Below are 16,002 nucleotides of genomic sequence, written 5' to 3'. Positions count from 1 at the left end.
TTCTTCTTCTTCTTCTTCTTCTTCTTCTTCTTCTTCTTCTTCTTCTTCTTCTTCTTCTTCTTTTTGGTCTTTTTGAGACAGCTTCTCCCTGTAGCCTGAGCTGGCCTGGAACTCACTATGTAGACCAGGGTGGCCTTGAACTCACAGAGATCTGCCTGCTGCCTCTGCCTCCCGAGTGCTGAGATTAAAGATGTGCACCACCACACCCAGCAGGATTCTGACTTTTAGAAAGGTGTCATAGTGTAAGTGTGGGACCTTCATCCGCGCCTCTCTTGTACTCCCTTTTTCTTGTGGCCTTTCCTTTCCTCCACACTTAATATATTTCCTACCCCATTAGCACACAGAGCTAAGAGGACCAAGCTACGGAATGTTTGGGAAACTGGCCAGGAGGGCCTCCAGCCAGGGAAACTCTTCTTTGGATTCGTTCTCCTTTACTTGACATTCTTTAGCCGGCTACAAGAAATGAATTAAACAGGTCCTGGTTCTCAGTGGCTCCCAGTCAGAGCATGAACCATTTTTCTTCGGGCTATTAGGGAAAGACCACTTGCAAATTATCTGTTTTCCGAGATATTTTTTTTTTACCCTTTTATATTTGCATAACCTTCAATTTTAAAAAATCTGAAAACACCTTAACATGATTATAATTACCTTAACCTAATTACTGTGGTGGCACTTTTAAATATGTACATTTAAAAACAAATATTAAAGTAAAATTCTCTAAAACAAATCTATTTCTGGTGCCCACAGATTACTTTTCAGGTACTTTTAGGATAACTTTACCTCATTAATCCGGTCATTCTGGAACATCTCTGATCAAACGTACAGATTCTATGTGCAGTCAGTGCCCTGGGACAGAACACAAAGAAGCAGGAGTACACAGGCCTACGGGAGGGAAAGCCGGAAACCTGGGTTCTAGATTTTATCAGCTAGACTGCTTCGGATAAGGTTTTTATGTAAATCACTTTTCTTTCAGACTTGAGAGTTCTTCATCTGTACAGAGACAGATGACGAGATGGAGTTCACAGTCATTCTGCTAACACTGTGTTTCCGGTGGTTCTTTGCGAAAGAACCTGTTGATTGCACAGTGAAGCTCTTTGCCCAGAGCTGCAGGAAGGCAGACAGAAGAAAGTGACCTCTGTCTGTGGTTCCTTTTAGGAAGGGAATTGAAACAGAGAAAAGGATGTGGGCAGGAACGACCACAATTCCAAGAAGATGCGGCAACAGCATCAACAGGGCCTGCTGTTCAATGCCGGCATTGCCCGGGTACCAGGAAGTAAAACGAAAGATGACCCAGTTGTTCTCTTCTCAATGGGCTCAGAATTTTGTGGAAGACAGACGTGGGGAAAGCGAAGGCAATCCCATAAAGTATCTAAGGCTGCGGTGGTGGTTGGGGGATGCAGAAGAGGTATGGTCAGGTAAGATTTAGTAGAGAAGGGGGTTGTGTTGAGGTTCAGAGATAAGTAGAGCTGTGACATGCGGAGTTAATAAGAAGGGAAGGAACGCGGGAGAAAAGTAGGCAGGACGGCAAGGCTGGCTTGGACGCAAACCCAGTGTGCAGGGTTGGGAGGCGGTTCGCTGCCTCTGTTCCTTCCCTCACCTTCTACCCTCCAGACAGGCTTCAAATACTAAGGGACTAAACAAGTACCTTCTGTGTTGAAAACGCGGACTTCAGGTCTGTCCTTCCATAAAACCACAGCTGTATTTCCTGGATCACTCTGTTGACATTGAAGGTTTATGAGAAGTAAAAGTATTTGTAAACCTTTCAAATAATTATTTTTAAGCTCTCTCCTCGCCTCTCCTTCAGGCTGTAAGGGCTTGTTACTGACACACTTTCTTCTCTGTGCTAAACAAGCACTGAATCAGGCTTCTTAATTATGCCTGTCTCTCTTTCTACCTCCTCACAGCTGAGCTTGTCCAACTTTAGAGCATGCCTTGCTGGGTAAGCAGAGGAATGAATGGCCATCAGCATCGTTGTGAAAGGCTAAAGAAACCGAGAGTACCCTGGAGAACTGGTCTACTATTGGGGCCTGGAGTAGGCAGCATCAGTCAGCTGCATAACAACAAGTCGCAGGATGATCCCCCTCCCCTACCTGTTACCTCCAACTTCTGTTGCCCTCGAGTGCTGTGTGACATTGCCAAGATTGGGTTGGTAAACCTTGGAGCCGCACTGGGCCTGGGCTCCCAGGTGTTATACGGCACAGTTGCAAATAGGAATGAATCCAAAAGTAAGAGGTGACATCTTTCAGTAGTGCCTGTGGAATCTGGTTTTCTGGAGGAGTGTATCACCGTCTCTTGCTTTCCTTATTATTCACCTATAGGCAATTTGCATTTGAAGGAGAGTTTGTTTTTCTCCTTGGGTCATGTGTAAACAGGCTACTTCATGCCCTTGCAAGTTGAAATGACAATGCACAGGAGATCCAGTCCAAAGAGTGTGCAAATCTGTGATGGGACTTTTGCTGTTGGTTTTTTTCAACTTGCTGGAACATACTAGGACCCCATAAAGCCTCTGTCTGTTGAACCCTCCTGTTCACACCCACACTCTGCATTATTCTGTACTCCATCAGTCTAGTAAACCAGGATGCTCTAGGTATCCTGTACTAAGCCTCAAAGATTGGTTGTGATGGCTGATGGCACCATCAACTTTTCCTTTCATCCTCTGAGGATTAGGATGCCCATTCCTGAAGGAGGAGTTGTATGACACCTGGGAACGCAGTCTGCTGTTTGAGAACTCAGAACAGCAGCCCCTTTGGAATCTCTGTTTTCCTTGGACAATGGTCCTCATCTGGTGGCTAGGAACAGGAAATAGGTTTCACTGTGATGCCCTGTATAGTCTGCTTAAAATTTTATTTTAAAATGAGAAAGAACATGGATTTAAAGGTGAAACTGATGTTGAAACAATTCCTATCTTACGACTATCATGAAGATTAAATAGTATAATAGAGCCACATACCCAGCATAGTACCCAAGTTGAGTATTTGGTATATATTTGTTGAATTAGTTTATGAATGATGGGGGTGATCCCTAGATAACTGGAAAGGTAATTATATAAAAATCTTGTGGCTGTGAAGGAAAGAGGCCTCATACTTTACTGGAGCTCTTACATGCTTTGATTATAGAAAGTATAAAAATAAATACTTCACATTATGATAAATGTTGATACACCATGATTCCACTAATGTGATTTCACATCACTTTGGGCTTTTGGGACACAGCATACTTCTGTTCCAAACACAGCGGTGGCTTAGTGTGGCTCTCTGACACAGGGTGTATCCTGGAAGACTCTAAGGCGTTTTGCTGTGAGTTGGATTGGTAGAAACCAACACTTTGTGTTGAATCCAAACAGACTTGGTTACGGAAGTTTCACTAGGATACAGATGTCAGAAAGACCTTATTAAGGGTCTCAGTATACAGAATTCTGAGGAGCATCATTAGAGATGTGTAATTTGAAGGCCTGTGAGATTTAAAGCCTGAAAAAGATGAAATGCTTCCTGGTTAGTTCATTGTTCTTTCTAAATACCTGTCTTTTGGGGATACATTCTAGAATTATGAATATAGTCTGGCTATGGTCTGTATATTCATGTTCTCACCAAAAGTCATATGCTGAAAGCCTTAATTCAAGGTGATGATATTAGAAAGTAATTATTTGGAGGTGATTAGGCTCTATGAATGAAGCCCTCACAAAAGAGCCCTCATTTCTTCCACGTAAGGCCAGAGTGAGAATATCCATTTGAGTAACAGGCCCTTGCCTTACCAGATATGGAATCTTCTGGTGCGCCGGCCTGGACTATCTCAGCCTCCAGAACTGTGGGAAATAAATGTCTTTGGTTTTTTCACCATTCTGCTCATAGTATTTTGTTGTTGCAAATGGAGTGTGCCTTACCTTTCTTTTCTGACTCAGAGCCACGATACTAGATGATCTCTGTTCTAGAATGTTTTCTAAATCTTTACACCTGGATGAATTTTTACTTACATGAAATACCACTTTAGAGAAGCTGTGCTGATCCATCAGACATCAAGTCATTCTGTTAGAGGGTTTCTTGAAATTCTTTACATCTTTCTTGGCAGCTTCTAACCATATTCTCACAAGCACTGCCAGGATATTTATCTAGTGCTGGTTTCTCCACACCATTGATCAGGTGTGATCTCTGAGACGCTTGTTGGGGTACTTCCAGTGTGTAGTAAAAGGTTTACTTAATACATATTGAATAAAGACTTGTCAATGAAAAAATTAATCAATGCTGGGAATGTGTTTAGAGGTGCAAAGATTTATCATGTAAGAATTTCTACTTTAAGTGACATTCTGGTAGTATTGGAGTAAGAGCTAGAAACTTCCTCTATCTCCATATAGAATAATTTCAGGAATGACTTCCTCTGTAGACACCCCAGCTCAGGAGTAGAATGAAGATGTCACCTCAAGGCCCCTCAGCTCCGTGGGAGTCGTTATTCTGTTCAACTGAGTTCTAATGCTAATCATTTTGTTTAAACCTCTACTTGTAGAGATGGAATGCTTTTAACAATAAAGCGAAAGGAAAATATTTCTTAATACTCTATAAAATGTAACTTTATAATTTTGAAAAATTCAAGGAGACACAGTTTTATGTTCAAGTATGGCATATCTTTTGTATATATTTTGGATAAAGAAACAGTTCAATATTCCAAGCAATCACTGAGCATTTTATAAAATTGAAATGGAAAAGTCTGTATTTACAAAACAGTCTTCACCAAATTTAAATATTTATAGGACTTTTGCTAAGCCTGTTGTACACTTTACTATATTGTTGATTTCTAAAACCTCAACTGTGGTTAGGAATGAATATTCATTATTATCACTACACTGTTGAACTGTGGTCTGAGATTCCTGTGTGGGATGGAATTTTTATAAATCTCATGTAATAGTTAATCAGAGTTTAACCTTTTTCCTTCCTAAACCTTTACTGCAAAGAAATTTTTCTAGCAAACACAAGCTATGTCATTAGAATAGCTATTGTTTTTATATTCTTTCAAAAAAGATGCAATATCAGAAAAGCATTAGATTTCTTTGTAACTATATTGAGGAGCAATTACTGGCATTATTATTTAGTTACTGCTCAAACTACAATCTTCATCAGAAAAATTTACCAAGTTAGTGAAGTTAGCAGTTACTGAGTTCTAGTAAACGGTTATCAAATCACTTGAAAAGGTCTATTTTTATGAAACAATCTGATTTTAATTTTAATTTTACTTAAATTTTAGACTAGTTTATAAAGCTACGGCTTGTGTCATGACACCTTCAGATTTTGTGCTGTTAGACTTTGTTTCTATTCATCCCTCTCCCTCCCCCTCCAACTACCCTTGGGGAACAATATAACTTCACTGGGATTGAACTGAACATCATAAAAGTACTCATTACATATAATAAATACAGTCACTTGTCACTTCTGTCTCATTCACAGACACTGTCCGACTGTGAGTGGTACACGTAGCATGTTGGTGCAGAGCCCATTCCTCTAGTATCTGTTACTCACATGGTGCCATTGTTAGTGGTAGGTGCTCAACAAAAAATGAGACTGCTTATGTCCTCAATAAGCTTAAGTCTTTCCAGAATAGTAAGATACATGTGCATAACTAAACACAAGATTAAAAGTGATGGGCGCCACCAGAAAACTGCATGTAAGGATTGGGGTCTACATTTCCTGCCTCCTGGACTGTGTGCTTTGTGTATGTCTTTGACTGCTCGTCTCCTAACACAGAACCTTGCAAGGAGACCACATTCAGCTGATGGTGGCTTAGTTGAGCTATGAATTTGTTTTGTAAACGATGCCTGTTGGATGAATGGCATTCCTATTATCTAAGTCAAATCTAATACCTACAGCTTGAAGCTGGCGATTATAGCTAGATGAATATGCTTCCATAGATAGAAGGGGCTATCCTAATTTTCATGGCTGTCCTCTTTCTTTTCTATTCCATGGTATGATTTTTACCTCAAGGCTCATTTTACTAAGTCTTATACTATATCTGACTGTCCATTTTACTCATTAGCTGCCCTTCCTGCCTCCAATGTAGCAGGAATCACAACTCCCAAGAACTAGTTCTGAGCAGTCTGAGTTTGCCAAGTCTAGGCACTTTTATGCAGAACCCACTGGACATGAGCATGAAATGATCATTGGGCTTTTGGGAAAGCAATTAACATTATTCTGTTTCTGAAAATCAACTCCATTGTTCAATCAGTTTGAAAGGTCATTGAATTGAGTCCCATGTTTAAAATATGGATTTGTTTCCACAGATTTTTTTGTGCGTTTTTCGTTAGTCGAAGTTCTCTAAAACATCCAGGGTTGAGTAAAATAAGATGAACTTTCTTTTGATTTTCCGAATTATCCAGGTAAAATGAAGCATAAATGACTTCTAAGGGCTCGAATCTTGGAAATATAATGACTCTTTTATGCTCAATAGTAGAATATATCATTCATAACTCCAACAACAATATAGCCAACATGTTTTCCACTCATAACTACCTCTGTCCAATTCATTCACTATCAAACTTTCTTCTGGCGACTTCACCCAAGCAGAAGTTCCATGAAAGTTTCACGTCCCCCACCTCCTTTGTTTTCTGTTTTCTTGAGGCAGGGTCTCCTGTAGCCCTGCTGACCTTAACTTGAAATATAAGTGAGGATGACCTTGAATTTCTGATCCTTCTGCCCCCACATCCCAAGTGCTGAGATTATAGGCATGTGCCACCACACTTGGCTTATGTGGTGCTGGAAATCAAACCCAGGACTATGTGCATGTTGGGCGAGCACTCTACCCACTGAGCTACACCCCCAATCTGGCTGAATTTCAAAGGAAAAAAGATACATTTAAGTAAAAATGAAACAAAACCACAGCCATTCTTTTGCCTAATTACAGCAGTTGACTCCTACTTGTGAGTTTTTCTTGCCACTGAGTCATTGGGTACAGAATTAAGGAACTTTAATTTCTTTAGAGGCTTGTTATATTATAAAAATTGTTCCAAAGAAAGCAACAATCATGACATAGGCACATCTGGCTCTCGCAAATTATTCTTTATTAAGCTTTCATTTAATTACATGTGCTGAAAGGTCTGTTTTTGATTACTGTAATTTTTTTTATTTGTCCATCTGAATGATAGTTATGTTGGAAATTATATACAAACCACCTGTTTTTTCTCCCCTACTAATATGGCAAAGTTTGAGCTATTTTCTCTGTAGCTGATGAACTAGGAAGCTTTCTATTTATTATGATAGAAATTAGACTATCAAGGTAATGGCTTAATCTTGATTATAAGAGGAAAAGAAAATATTTGAGTGACGTTTTCAAGCATCAAATAGTGTTAAGGTTGGAGTATCTGACTTTGGGTTAACCACAGTAAGTTAACACATTCGTATTCATTGGCAGCTTTGCACAAATCCTAACACAGTGACAGTGAAGGATTAGAAGTATAAACCTTCAAGTAAAGGCGAAAGAGAGACCAAGAAAAGTTTTGGGAATATTAGAAATGGGTGGATGAGTTATAAATGTAATCAAAAGTGGTGTACCATTGGGCATCATCATTGAAGGCAGAGGTAGGAGCTGGAATGGTAGACAAGATGGCTAGTTGAAATCTGTAAAGACAATCCCTTCCTAACCTCATGTAACCCTGTAAGTGCCAGCCCTTCCTCTCACCAACCATGACCAACATGCAACCTGGCAAAAGACTAAAAGTTTGATCTCTTGAGAAGTTCCCCTTCAGAGGTTTTTGATCGGGACATCGGGCATAGCTATGGCTCACCCAATAGCATACAAGAGTATCTTGCAACCAAGGCAAGCATTTGAAGATATCCCTCTAAGAGTAAGGTCCAGTGTAAGAGCAATAATATCTGAGTGTTGACATTGGGATTCCCCAAGAAAAAAACCATTTTCTACATTGTTACTTCATACTGAAGCTTATCATCCAGTAAGTCTCCTCCAACGTGTAGTCAGCTTTGGGTGATGTCACTCATATGTCAATCATCCATCACCAGAACAACCACTTTAGAATAGCCTCTAATAGGAAGGAGCTCAAAGAGCTTAAGAGAGAGACAGCAGCTCAGAGAACAGAAAACAGAAACAAGTCCCAGACCTCTCATTATTATTATTCAACAGAATAGTGATCAAGATGCTTTAAAAAGGAAAGCAATCGGGGAACAAAACAGTCTCCTTAAAATTAGGATAGTGAAAACGTGAACATTTGTAAGTCTTGAAAGGTAAAGTTGATAAAAAATATCTGTCATAGAGAGCAACAAAATGTTGGGGACTGGCAGGTAGGAGGAAGAAATAAGAGAAGGGCAGAGAGGATGTCCAACATTGTTTAGTAGGAGTTGATGCGAGAGAAATTTATACACAAGAAAGTTATACACGAAAAACTCCAGGCCGTTTTCTAGAATTGGAGCACACAGCTTCGCACACGGAAATGCTGAGGGTCCGGAACACTTAGTATAAAAATCAGCAGATGGGCGGACCTCACGCTGAAATCTCAGCACTTGGTATAAAGGGAAGACGCCAGCGTTGTCGGTGGAAACGGAGCCCGTTAGGATCTGAAGTCAGAACGACTCCCTTATCAGTAGGAATACACAGCAGATCGCTGTCCTGGCAATTCTGGAAGTCATTTTTAGCTTAGACTTCTTTATCAATGGAATTTTAAGATATTTTCCCATCAACCTTCGTTCCTAAAAAATTAACCTCACAGGCACCTTTCTTAAGTATTTCCTAGGGGGGATCTACCATCGTCAAAGTGGCAGTTCACTGAGAGGCAGGAAACCATGACAGGCAGAAAACAGAGGAGAGTCCAGGAGAGGCAAAGAGTTCTGTGTGCCACAGGTCAGCAGCAGGCCTAATAAACAAACTAGCTCAGACCGGAGCAAGAACATAAAGAATTCTAAAAGTTGTCTCCAAGGCTGGGAGGAATAGATACAGATATTATCTAATGTACACTTAGTAGGGCGTGTGTGTGCACATGTGTGCAAGTGTGTGTGCGTGTGTGCAAGTGTGTGCAAGTGTATGTGTGTGTGCGTGTGTGTGTGTGTAATAATTAAAGAAGAGGTCCAGGACATAGGGCATGGTGGCACGCACCCTTAATCCCAGTCCTTGGGAGGCAGAGGCAGGTGGATCTCTGTGAGATCAAGGCTACCCTGGTTCATATCATGACTTCCAGGTGGCTGTGACTAGGGAGACCCTGTCAAAAAACAATCAACAACAACAACAGCAAAAAGAGGTCCAGGATATTGAGGGATTGAGAAGGAGTGGGAGGAAGATGGAGAATTGGAAGAGGCAGAAGAAGAAGTAAGAATGATATATAGAGAGAATACTTACGTGTGAAATTCCCCCAAAATAAGAAATTTAATTTAAAAAATTTTCCAATATATTCAATTATATTGGATTGAGTTTTCTTTCTTTCTTTCTTTTTTTTTAAAGAGAATTTGGGTATTATGTAGTGATAGTTACAAAAAATAAAAGAATAAAAACAAATAAGTAGAAAATAATAAAAATATTAAATCTAACAAAATAAAACAAAGGGAGAAAATTAATGCCAAATCTAATTCCTGTAATCCCAGCTTCTTGGGAAACTGAAGCAGGAGGATCACAAGTTCAAGGTCTTCCTGGATTATAGAGTGACTTCATGCCCAACATGGATGACTTAGTGATAGCATGTCTCAAAATAATAGAAAGAACTCTGGGGCTGTAGCTCAGTGGTAGAGTACTTGCCTAGCATGCCCGAGGCCCTAAATTCAATCCCCTGCACCACAAAAATGAAAAAGAGAGCTAAAAAGAAATAGAGTCCTTTTCACACCTCAGTTGTTTCTAGTGCCTAAGTAGAATGAAGCAGTGTGGGGGCTGGAGAGACAGCTCGGCAGTTAGGGATACTGGCTGCTCTTGCAGAAGATCTGGGTTCAGTTCCCAGCACCCACATGGCAGCTAACAACCATCCATAATTCCACTTCCAGGGGATCTGACACCCTTTTGTGGCCTCCACGGGTATTTACACTTAAATTCATGCAAGTAAAACACTCATACACATAAAATAAAAAATTTTTTTAAATGAATTAGCAAAATGTAATTAGATATGTATGGTATTAACATTAATCAGTTGGAAAGGGAAGCATGAAGTCATGTGTGGCAGTGATTAAGTGCACGAACTTTGATCTTGTGTGGGATCTGAGGATGAGGTATAACAGCACACAAGTATGTGCGTGTGCGGCAAAAAGTATCTATCAGAGCAGTTACTAAGCTAAAAAGGATGTTCTCCACAGAATAGGGAGAGAGGGTGGGAGGAAGGGGACAGAGGTCAGGGCCACCACCTGTCTATAGAGATTTTACTTTATGCAAGTTGGCCATTGCTGTCATTGTTTCCTTTTTATTTAAAAACCTTAAAGTCATATGGAATTGTGAAACTATGTATAACATAACTTTGATAAAAGTTAAAATTATATAAAAATGAGATTGGCCTACATATTTTCAATCTTGGGATATCAGTCAGTTGAATTAATATATTTAAAATGGATCATTTTAAGATTTATAGCATGGGTCTGTCTGTTTTCTGTTTCTCAGGAAGAGAAACATTTGTAAGGGTGACCAGACAGGATGAGCAAGATCATTAGTCTGCCAAAGAGAACTGGAACAAATACTTCAGAAACCACCCTGACAGCAATGTGACTACAGGGAGGATAAACTGGGCCCCAAGTCAAGGGAGGACTAGGGGAGACTGTGGCAGTGCCGGTGATACAGCACTCAGCTCTAGGGCCAGGCAGCAGGAGCTTGACTTTTTGTCCCCATTGCTACAAAGTGGCCATGTTCTGTTGGAGGTTACAGTGTATGGTACCTAGAAAGGAGACCCTGAGACAGGTGTGGCCGTCACTGGGCTCTGGGTCAGGGCAGCACTGAGCTTCCGGAAGGAGCGAAGTTCCCAGAGAAGAATGGTGAATGTCAAACAAGAATAAGGCTCTGCAGGGACGTTCTGGCTAGATTCCTAGTCCATGAACGGACATTTGAAGACCCTTTTACAGTGGTTTTAGGATCTAGAAGAAATCCTAGAGACTAGTTAAATTCTTTTTCGTACAATTGAAGGAGCTGAGCTCTGGAGAGCTGCAGGAGCCTTTTCCCAGGCCATAGTGCTATTGCTAGAGAGAACAGGCGCAGAGCCATGTCTCTCATTCCGGTGCTTCCTTTCTGTATTGCTTAGGTTTTCTTATTTTCCTGTTCAAAAAAGTGAAAAAGAAATTGCAGGGCTGTCAGAGACATAGCTGTCTAACAATACGGTAAGTTTTTTTAAAACTCCATTTCAGCTGCGTTTAAAGAGATCAATGTTTGCCGTCTCTGTTTTGCAGCAGCTCTACGCCGCTCAGCTGGCCAGCATGCAGGTGTCACCTGGAGCAAAGATGCCATCAACTCCACAGCCACCAAACACAGCAGGGGCAGTCTCACCTACTGGGATAAAAAATGAAAAGAGAGGGACCAGCCCTGTAACTCAAGTTAAGGTACTTGCTTCACAGGATTGTGGAAACAGTTTGGAAAATAGCTTCACAAGAAACGTAGTGAACCAGGCTATGCTGGGACTAAATAGCTTGAAGTGTATCAACATAAAGGAACCCCAAATGCTCCTCTTTATGGTAAATTTCATGATGGATCATTGAGAAACAGGTGCTTCCCTTTTGGTAACAATAGTGCTATATTGTGAGATCCTTACCTGACTCCACAAACTCACTCCTCAAACATCCCCCCAGGGTTTCTGGCTTTTACTGTTTACTGTTTACTGGCAGGAATGGCCATGGCTTTCCTGCAGCCTTTGTCATGGGCTTGTGACACTTCCCTCCCCATTCCTTAAGGAGAACTGAGAATTCTTAGTTTAAAAGGGAGCTAGAAGAATCTAATGCTGGACTTTATATGGTTTGTTGAAGGTCTACTCTTCAGAATGTGTTCTAAACGGAGGTGCTGAGGAATGGGGTGCCACTGGCTGATCATGGTTTTGATGTTGTAATTATGATAGGATAAAACAGGCTTTTCCCAGGTTATAGGTGGAGCACTGATAAATGCCTGTGTTCACTCATTTTCAATGTCTTCAAACTGGGCATCCCGAGAAGTACTTGGTGATAAAAGGAAGTGATGAGGTGCTTCAAACCTGTGCCACACTGGTACTTAGATGTGGTGTGAGTTGGTTTTTAAGGATGTGCTTGCTTCCTATATTGAATTAGTAAATGTGTAAAGACTTGAGAAACAGTTGTATATAACTGTGTACTTGGTGAGGTATGCTAGGTGCAGATGTGTGGCTGTAGTGCGACACAAGTACTATGTTTGGGAATTTTTTGCAGTTACTGAATCTTCACATAGAAAGGAATGGAAAACAACCAAACTCAGTATCAGATGCTAGCTAGTCACTGAAACTGTTTTCTTTTGTGAAATTTGCAGGTAGTGGTGTTGAGATTTCAGAAAGTCTGATAAAAAAAATGTATCAAAGACCAAAACTGTTTAGATAATCAAGGCAGTCTGCCTGAGTATGCTTCACCCCCAGATACTAATTTAATGTTAACACCACTCATTCTTTTAGATTTTCCAGAGAAATAGGTGAAAATTATGCTTAATTGTTAGAAATCTTGAGCTATGACAAACTGTATTTTACATAAAACAGGAAATAGAGACTTGGGGAAGCCGATTATTTCATGTTCCCAAAGCCTTTTGTGAATAAGAATCAGAGCAGCACAGCTCAACCCTAGGCCCGGTTTGCTCACAGTTGTTAGGGTAGGAGGATATGAAATGCCAGTGACTTGAGCTGTTTGAGTATTAAATATTTTAACATGAAAAAGTCATTTTGTAATTTAAGTTGGCCAGTTGGAACTGTACCAAACCAAGCCTGTACTGGATGAGTAAAATGTTCCCTGGTTAAATTCAAGTTTATGTCTGCTTTTACCATTCCATCTTTGTGGGCCAACTGAATTTTATTACTCACTTGACCACATGCAAATTCTTCGGCAGTTCTCTCTATATAATTTGATGTGACTGTATTTTATGGTAGTAACAAAGGACACATTTCTTACACTTCTTAGATCGTTTATTGTGATCTGAACAAAAATATAGACATAAAGCAAGTATTTTAACTTGAATGTTCCTTAGTGAAGAATGTGAAAATAATGTGTTTGCTCACTGGAGGAATTGCCACCATGGGTCTCAGGACAGTCATTGCTTTCCCTCATCGATCATGACCACTATCTTAAATTCAGGTATGACACAGGGCGAAGTTGCCGAGGGTAACAAAGACAGACACAGTGGTTCCACATGACTTCTTCCCCCAGGATTTTTATACAGCTTAACTCAACATCCAAGTCAGATTTTTGTATTCAGATGCTTGTTCTATCGCTTTTACTAGCTGTGTCACCTCGGGCAAGTCCCTTGATTTCCTTCAGCCTTAGACGTCTCCCTAAGCTGGGAGTCAACTATTACAGTCTTACATGAGGTACTATGACTGCCTGCATGTAATAAGTATGCCATAAATATTGGCGGGGGTAATGATGCTTGTGGTGGTAGTGAGGGGATGGGGTAACTTTAGTGGCTGGAATGGAAGTATTTGGTCACATACTTCCATACTGAAAAAGATGTAGACTCACCGGGCCATGACTATCACCCACCAGCTCCAAATAGGCGGAATGCCTTTTCCAGCCTGGTGTAGCCGCTATTGTTCGTCATGGCCTATCTTCTGACAGACAGAGAACTGAGATGGGGTGGGCCATAAAAATAGCCCTATCAAAAGATGTTACAGACAGACCGTTGCTATTCTTACATATCAAACATACATGTTTCTTCAGATTATGTGTTCTAGAGCACTGGCATGGTTGTCTGTTTTTTCTGGCTTTATAGTTTTCTAGTAGAGAATAAATTTAACTAGCTCCCGGTTTCCTGTAAAACTGCCTTTTACTGTCTTACCTGCTAACTCTTCCCTCTGTGTCATTTTGAAGTTTGTTTGAAATTTGTTGATTTTTCTCCTTATTCACATGTTCATCTTCTGTGTGAGCCTAGTAGTTATTGAATAGAGGCTACACATGTGGATTTTGCTTTGTTGGATGCTAGAGTTTATGTGTCTCTTTAAATAATCTGTAAGATTCACTCTGAGACACAGAACTATTTGATCCTTTCTGGATATACTTTTTTTTATTTATTAAGCAGGTTCAGAACAGCCATGAATCTTAGGGTATTGGTCCCACTGTGAGGCAGTATCCTCTGGGAGCTCTGTTTGATACCTTGTATGTCAAGGGATCTCTGCACTGTGGTAATGGGAGTGGAAGCCATTCTCAGTCCTTTGTGAACCATGTGGTTGTTTTGCTTGTTACCTTCTGACCTTTCCCCTGGCGACAGGTAGCTTTCCTACAGGCACCGTTGATAGTGTGCGACTAAATAAACTCAGGGAAATCTACAGCTCCTCTGCATTTTCTCCTTAGTTTCTCTTCGGTACCCTGCTTCCCAACTTCTACCTCCATCAGCATCCCTAAACTCTGAACACTACAATTTCCTGAGAGAACTCCTTCTAGACAGGGATCACTGTCCGGGACTCCTATTATAGAGGTCTAAAGATCATCATATAAAACAGGAGTCCTGTGTCCTGAGGTTGAGTTTCTTAAAGTGAGAAAGTAAACCTGATTCCTGTTTCTTCTTCATGGCTGATGATGGAGAACGTCTAGGTGCTAATTATTAATTATAAATAGAAATAATAAATCAGAGCACATTTAACTCTGAAAAAGATGTTATAAACTCTATGTTCCATAAAATCAAGGAAGTCGTGGACATGACAAGGCAAGGCGTGGAAGCCTAAGTACTTGGACACGTGACGCATTAGATGAGTGGCACACGGGGGACAGCAGGACATGACAGTGAAGAGGTAGACACGGAACAGAATGACCTGAAGTGAAACATGGAGGAAAGACTGGTCCAGACCGGGAGGCTGCGTCAAATGCTCGAACACATAGAACTGGAGCCCGTATATGAGGAGGAAAGGAAAGAAATTTGTATTTGAAAAAACAGTGGATGAACATTTCTCAAGTTTGATAAAAGCTCTAAACTCAGACATTTTAGTTCGACCAATCCCAAATTAAAAAAAAAAAAAAGACAAACACTAACCAAAGAGCTTATGAGTTGCTCTTACACTCACAATAGCATATGAATTCAGATATGAGTAAAAGAAGTAACTACTCTAATATTCTTTTGAGGGCAAAAAGAAGCAAGTTGCGGTTTAATACATCCATACTGAATATAAACTTGTTTCTCCAGAGCATGCCTGGTATAAATGTGGATGGAAGTGTGTTGTGGCAGAGGTGGGACCGCCTGCTTGTTTCCTTCCAAACAAACCAGACCAAAACAGCAGCAAGAAGTTAGTGCACCACTACCCTGGGGAATAAATGGCTTTATCATTTTCTGACTATTTTGGGAGAAATTGGTGTAGGGCTAAGATTTGGAGTTTGATAACTTAGATTCAAATTCTTTCCTCCTCATATGACCTTGGTGAGGTGATTTTTATTATTTTAACTTCCATCTCCGCACTTGTAAGCTTAGAATAACACCGTCCATCCTCCCGGCGGCAGTTAGGTGGACAAATGCATGTGAAAATGCCAGGACAGTGGTTGCCTCTGTGTGTGCCCTTCCCCTCCTCTCCTCCAGCGCTTTTCTCTGCATCTCCATCGGTGGAGCTCCATTGGCACATTCTCTGGAGAGGAATGACGCCTCTGTGATATTAGCCAAGGGAGAGACTGCTCCACTACGGAGCGCCTCTGTGTGTTCTCAGTAACACCACTGACAGCAGGCTCTCTGGGCCTCGCGGAAGCTGAGCAGCAGCATTTCTGATGAAGAATGCCAATCTTTTTTTTTTTTTTTTTGGAGAATTGAGAGATTTATTAGTAACTTTTTTACACCTGTTGTATATTCTTTTTTTAAAAAAATTTTTACAAAAACTTTATTGCAAATTTCATAAATGCATATAAGGTATTTTGATCAAATCCATGCCCACTCCCTCCCCTC

At 40.6% G+C, this 16,002-nt stretch overlaps 1 protein-coding gene across 2 annotated transcripts in view; it reads left to right on the top strand.

Moving 5' to 3' along the window:
• Positions 1-16,002, top strand: part of Sox6 (SRY-box transcription factor 6) — a 485,425-nt gene that overhangs the window by 389,267 nt on the left and 80,156 nt on the right. For both annotated transcript variants that reach the window (XM_008853528.2, XM_008853529.2), the window contains one exon: positions 11,334-11,483. In XM_008853528.2, the coding sequence (XP_008851750.1) occupies positions 11,334-11,483 (150 nt within the window). The remainder of the gene's footprint in view (positions 1-11,333; positions 11,484-16,002) is intronic.

Source organism: Nannospalax galili, unplaced genomic scaffold, assembly GCF_000622305.1.
Source record: "Nannospalax galili isolate Female #2095 unplaced genomic scaffold, S.galili_v1.0 scaffold44, whole genome shotgun sequence".
In the NCBI taxonomy this organism is placed as follows: Eukaryota; Metazoa; Chordata; class Mammalia; order Rodentia; family Spalacidae; genus Nannospalax; species Nannospalax galili.
The sequence above is the reverse complement of the archived record's forward strand: the minus strand, read 5'-3'. Positions and strand labels throughout refer to the sequence as shown.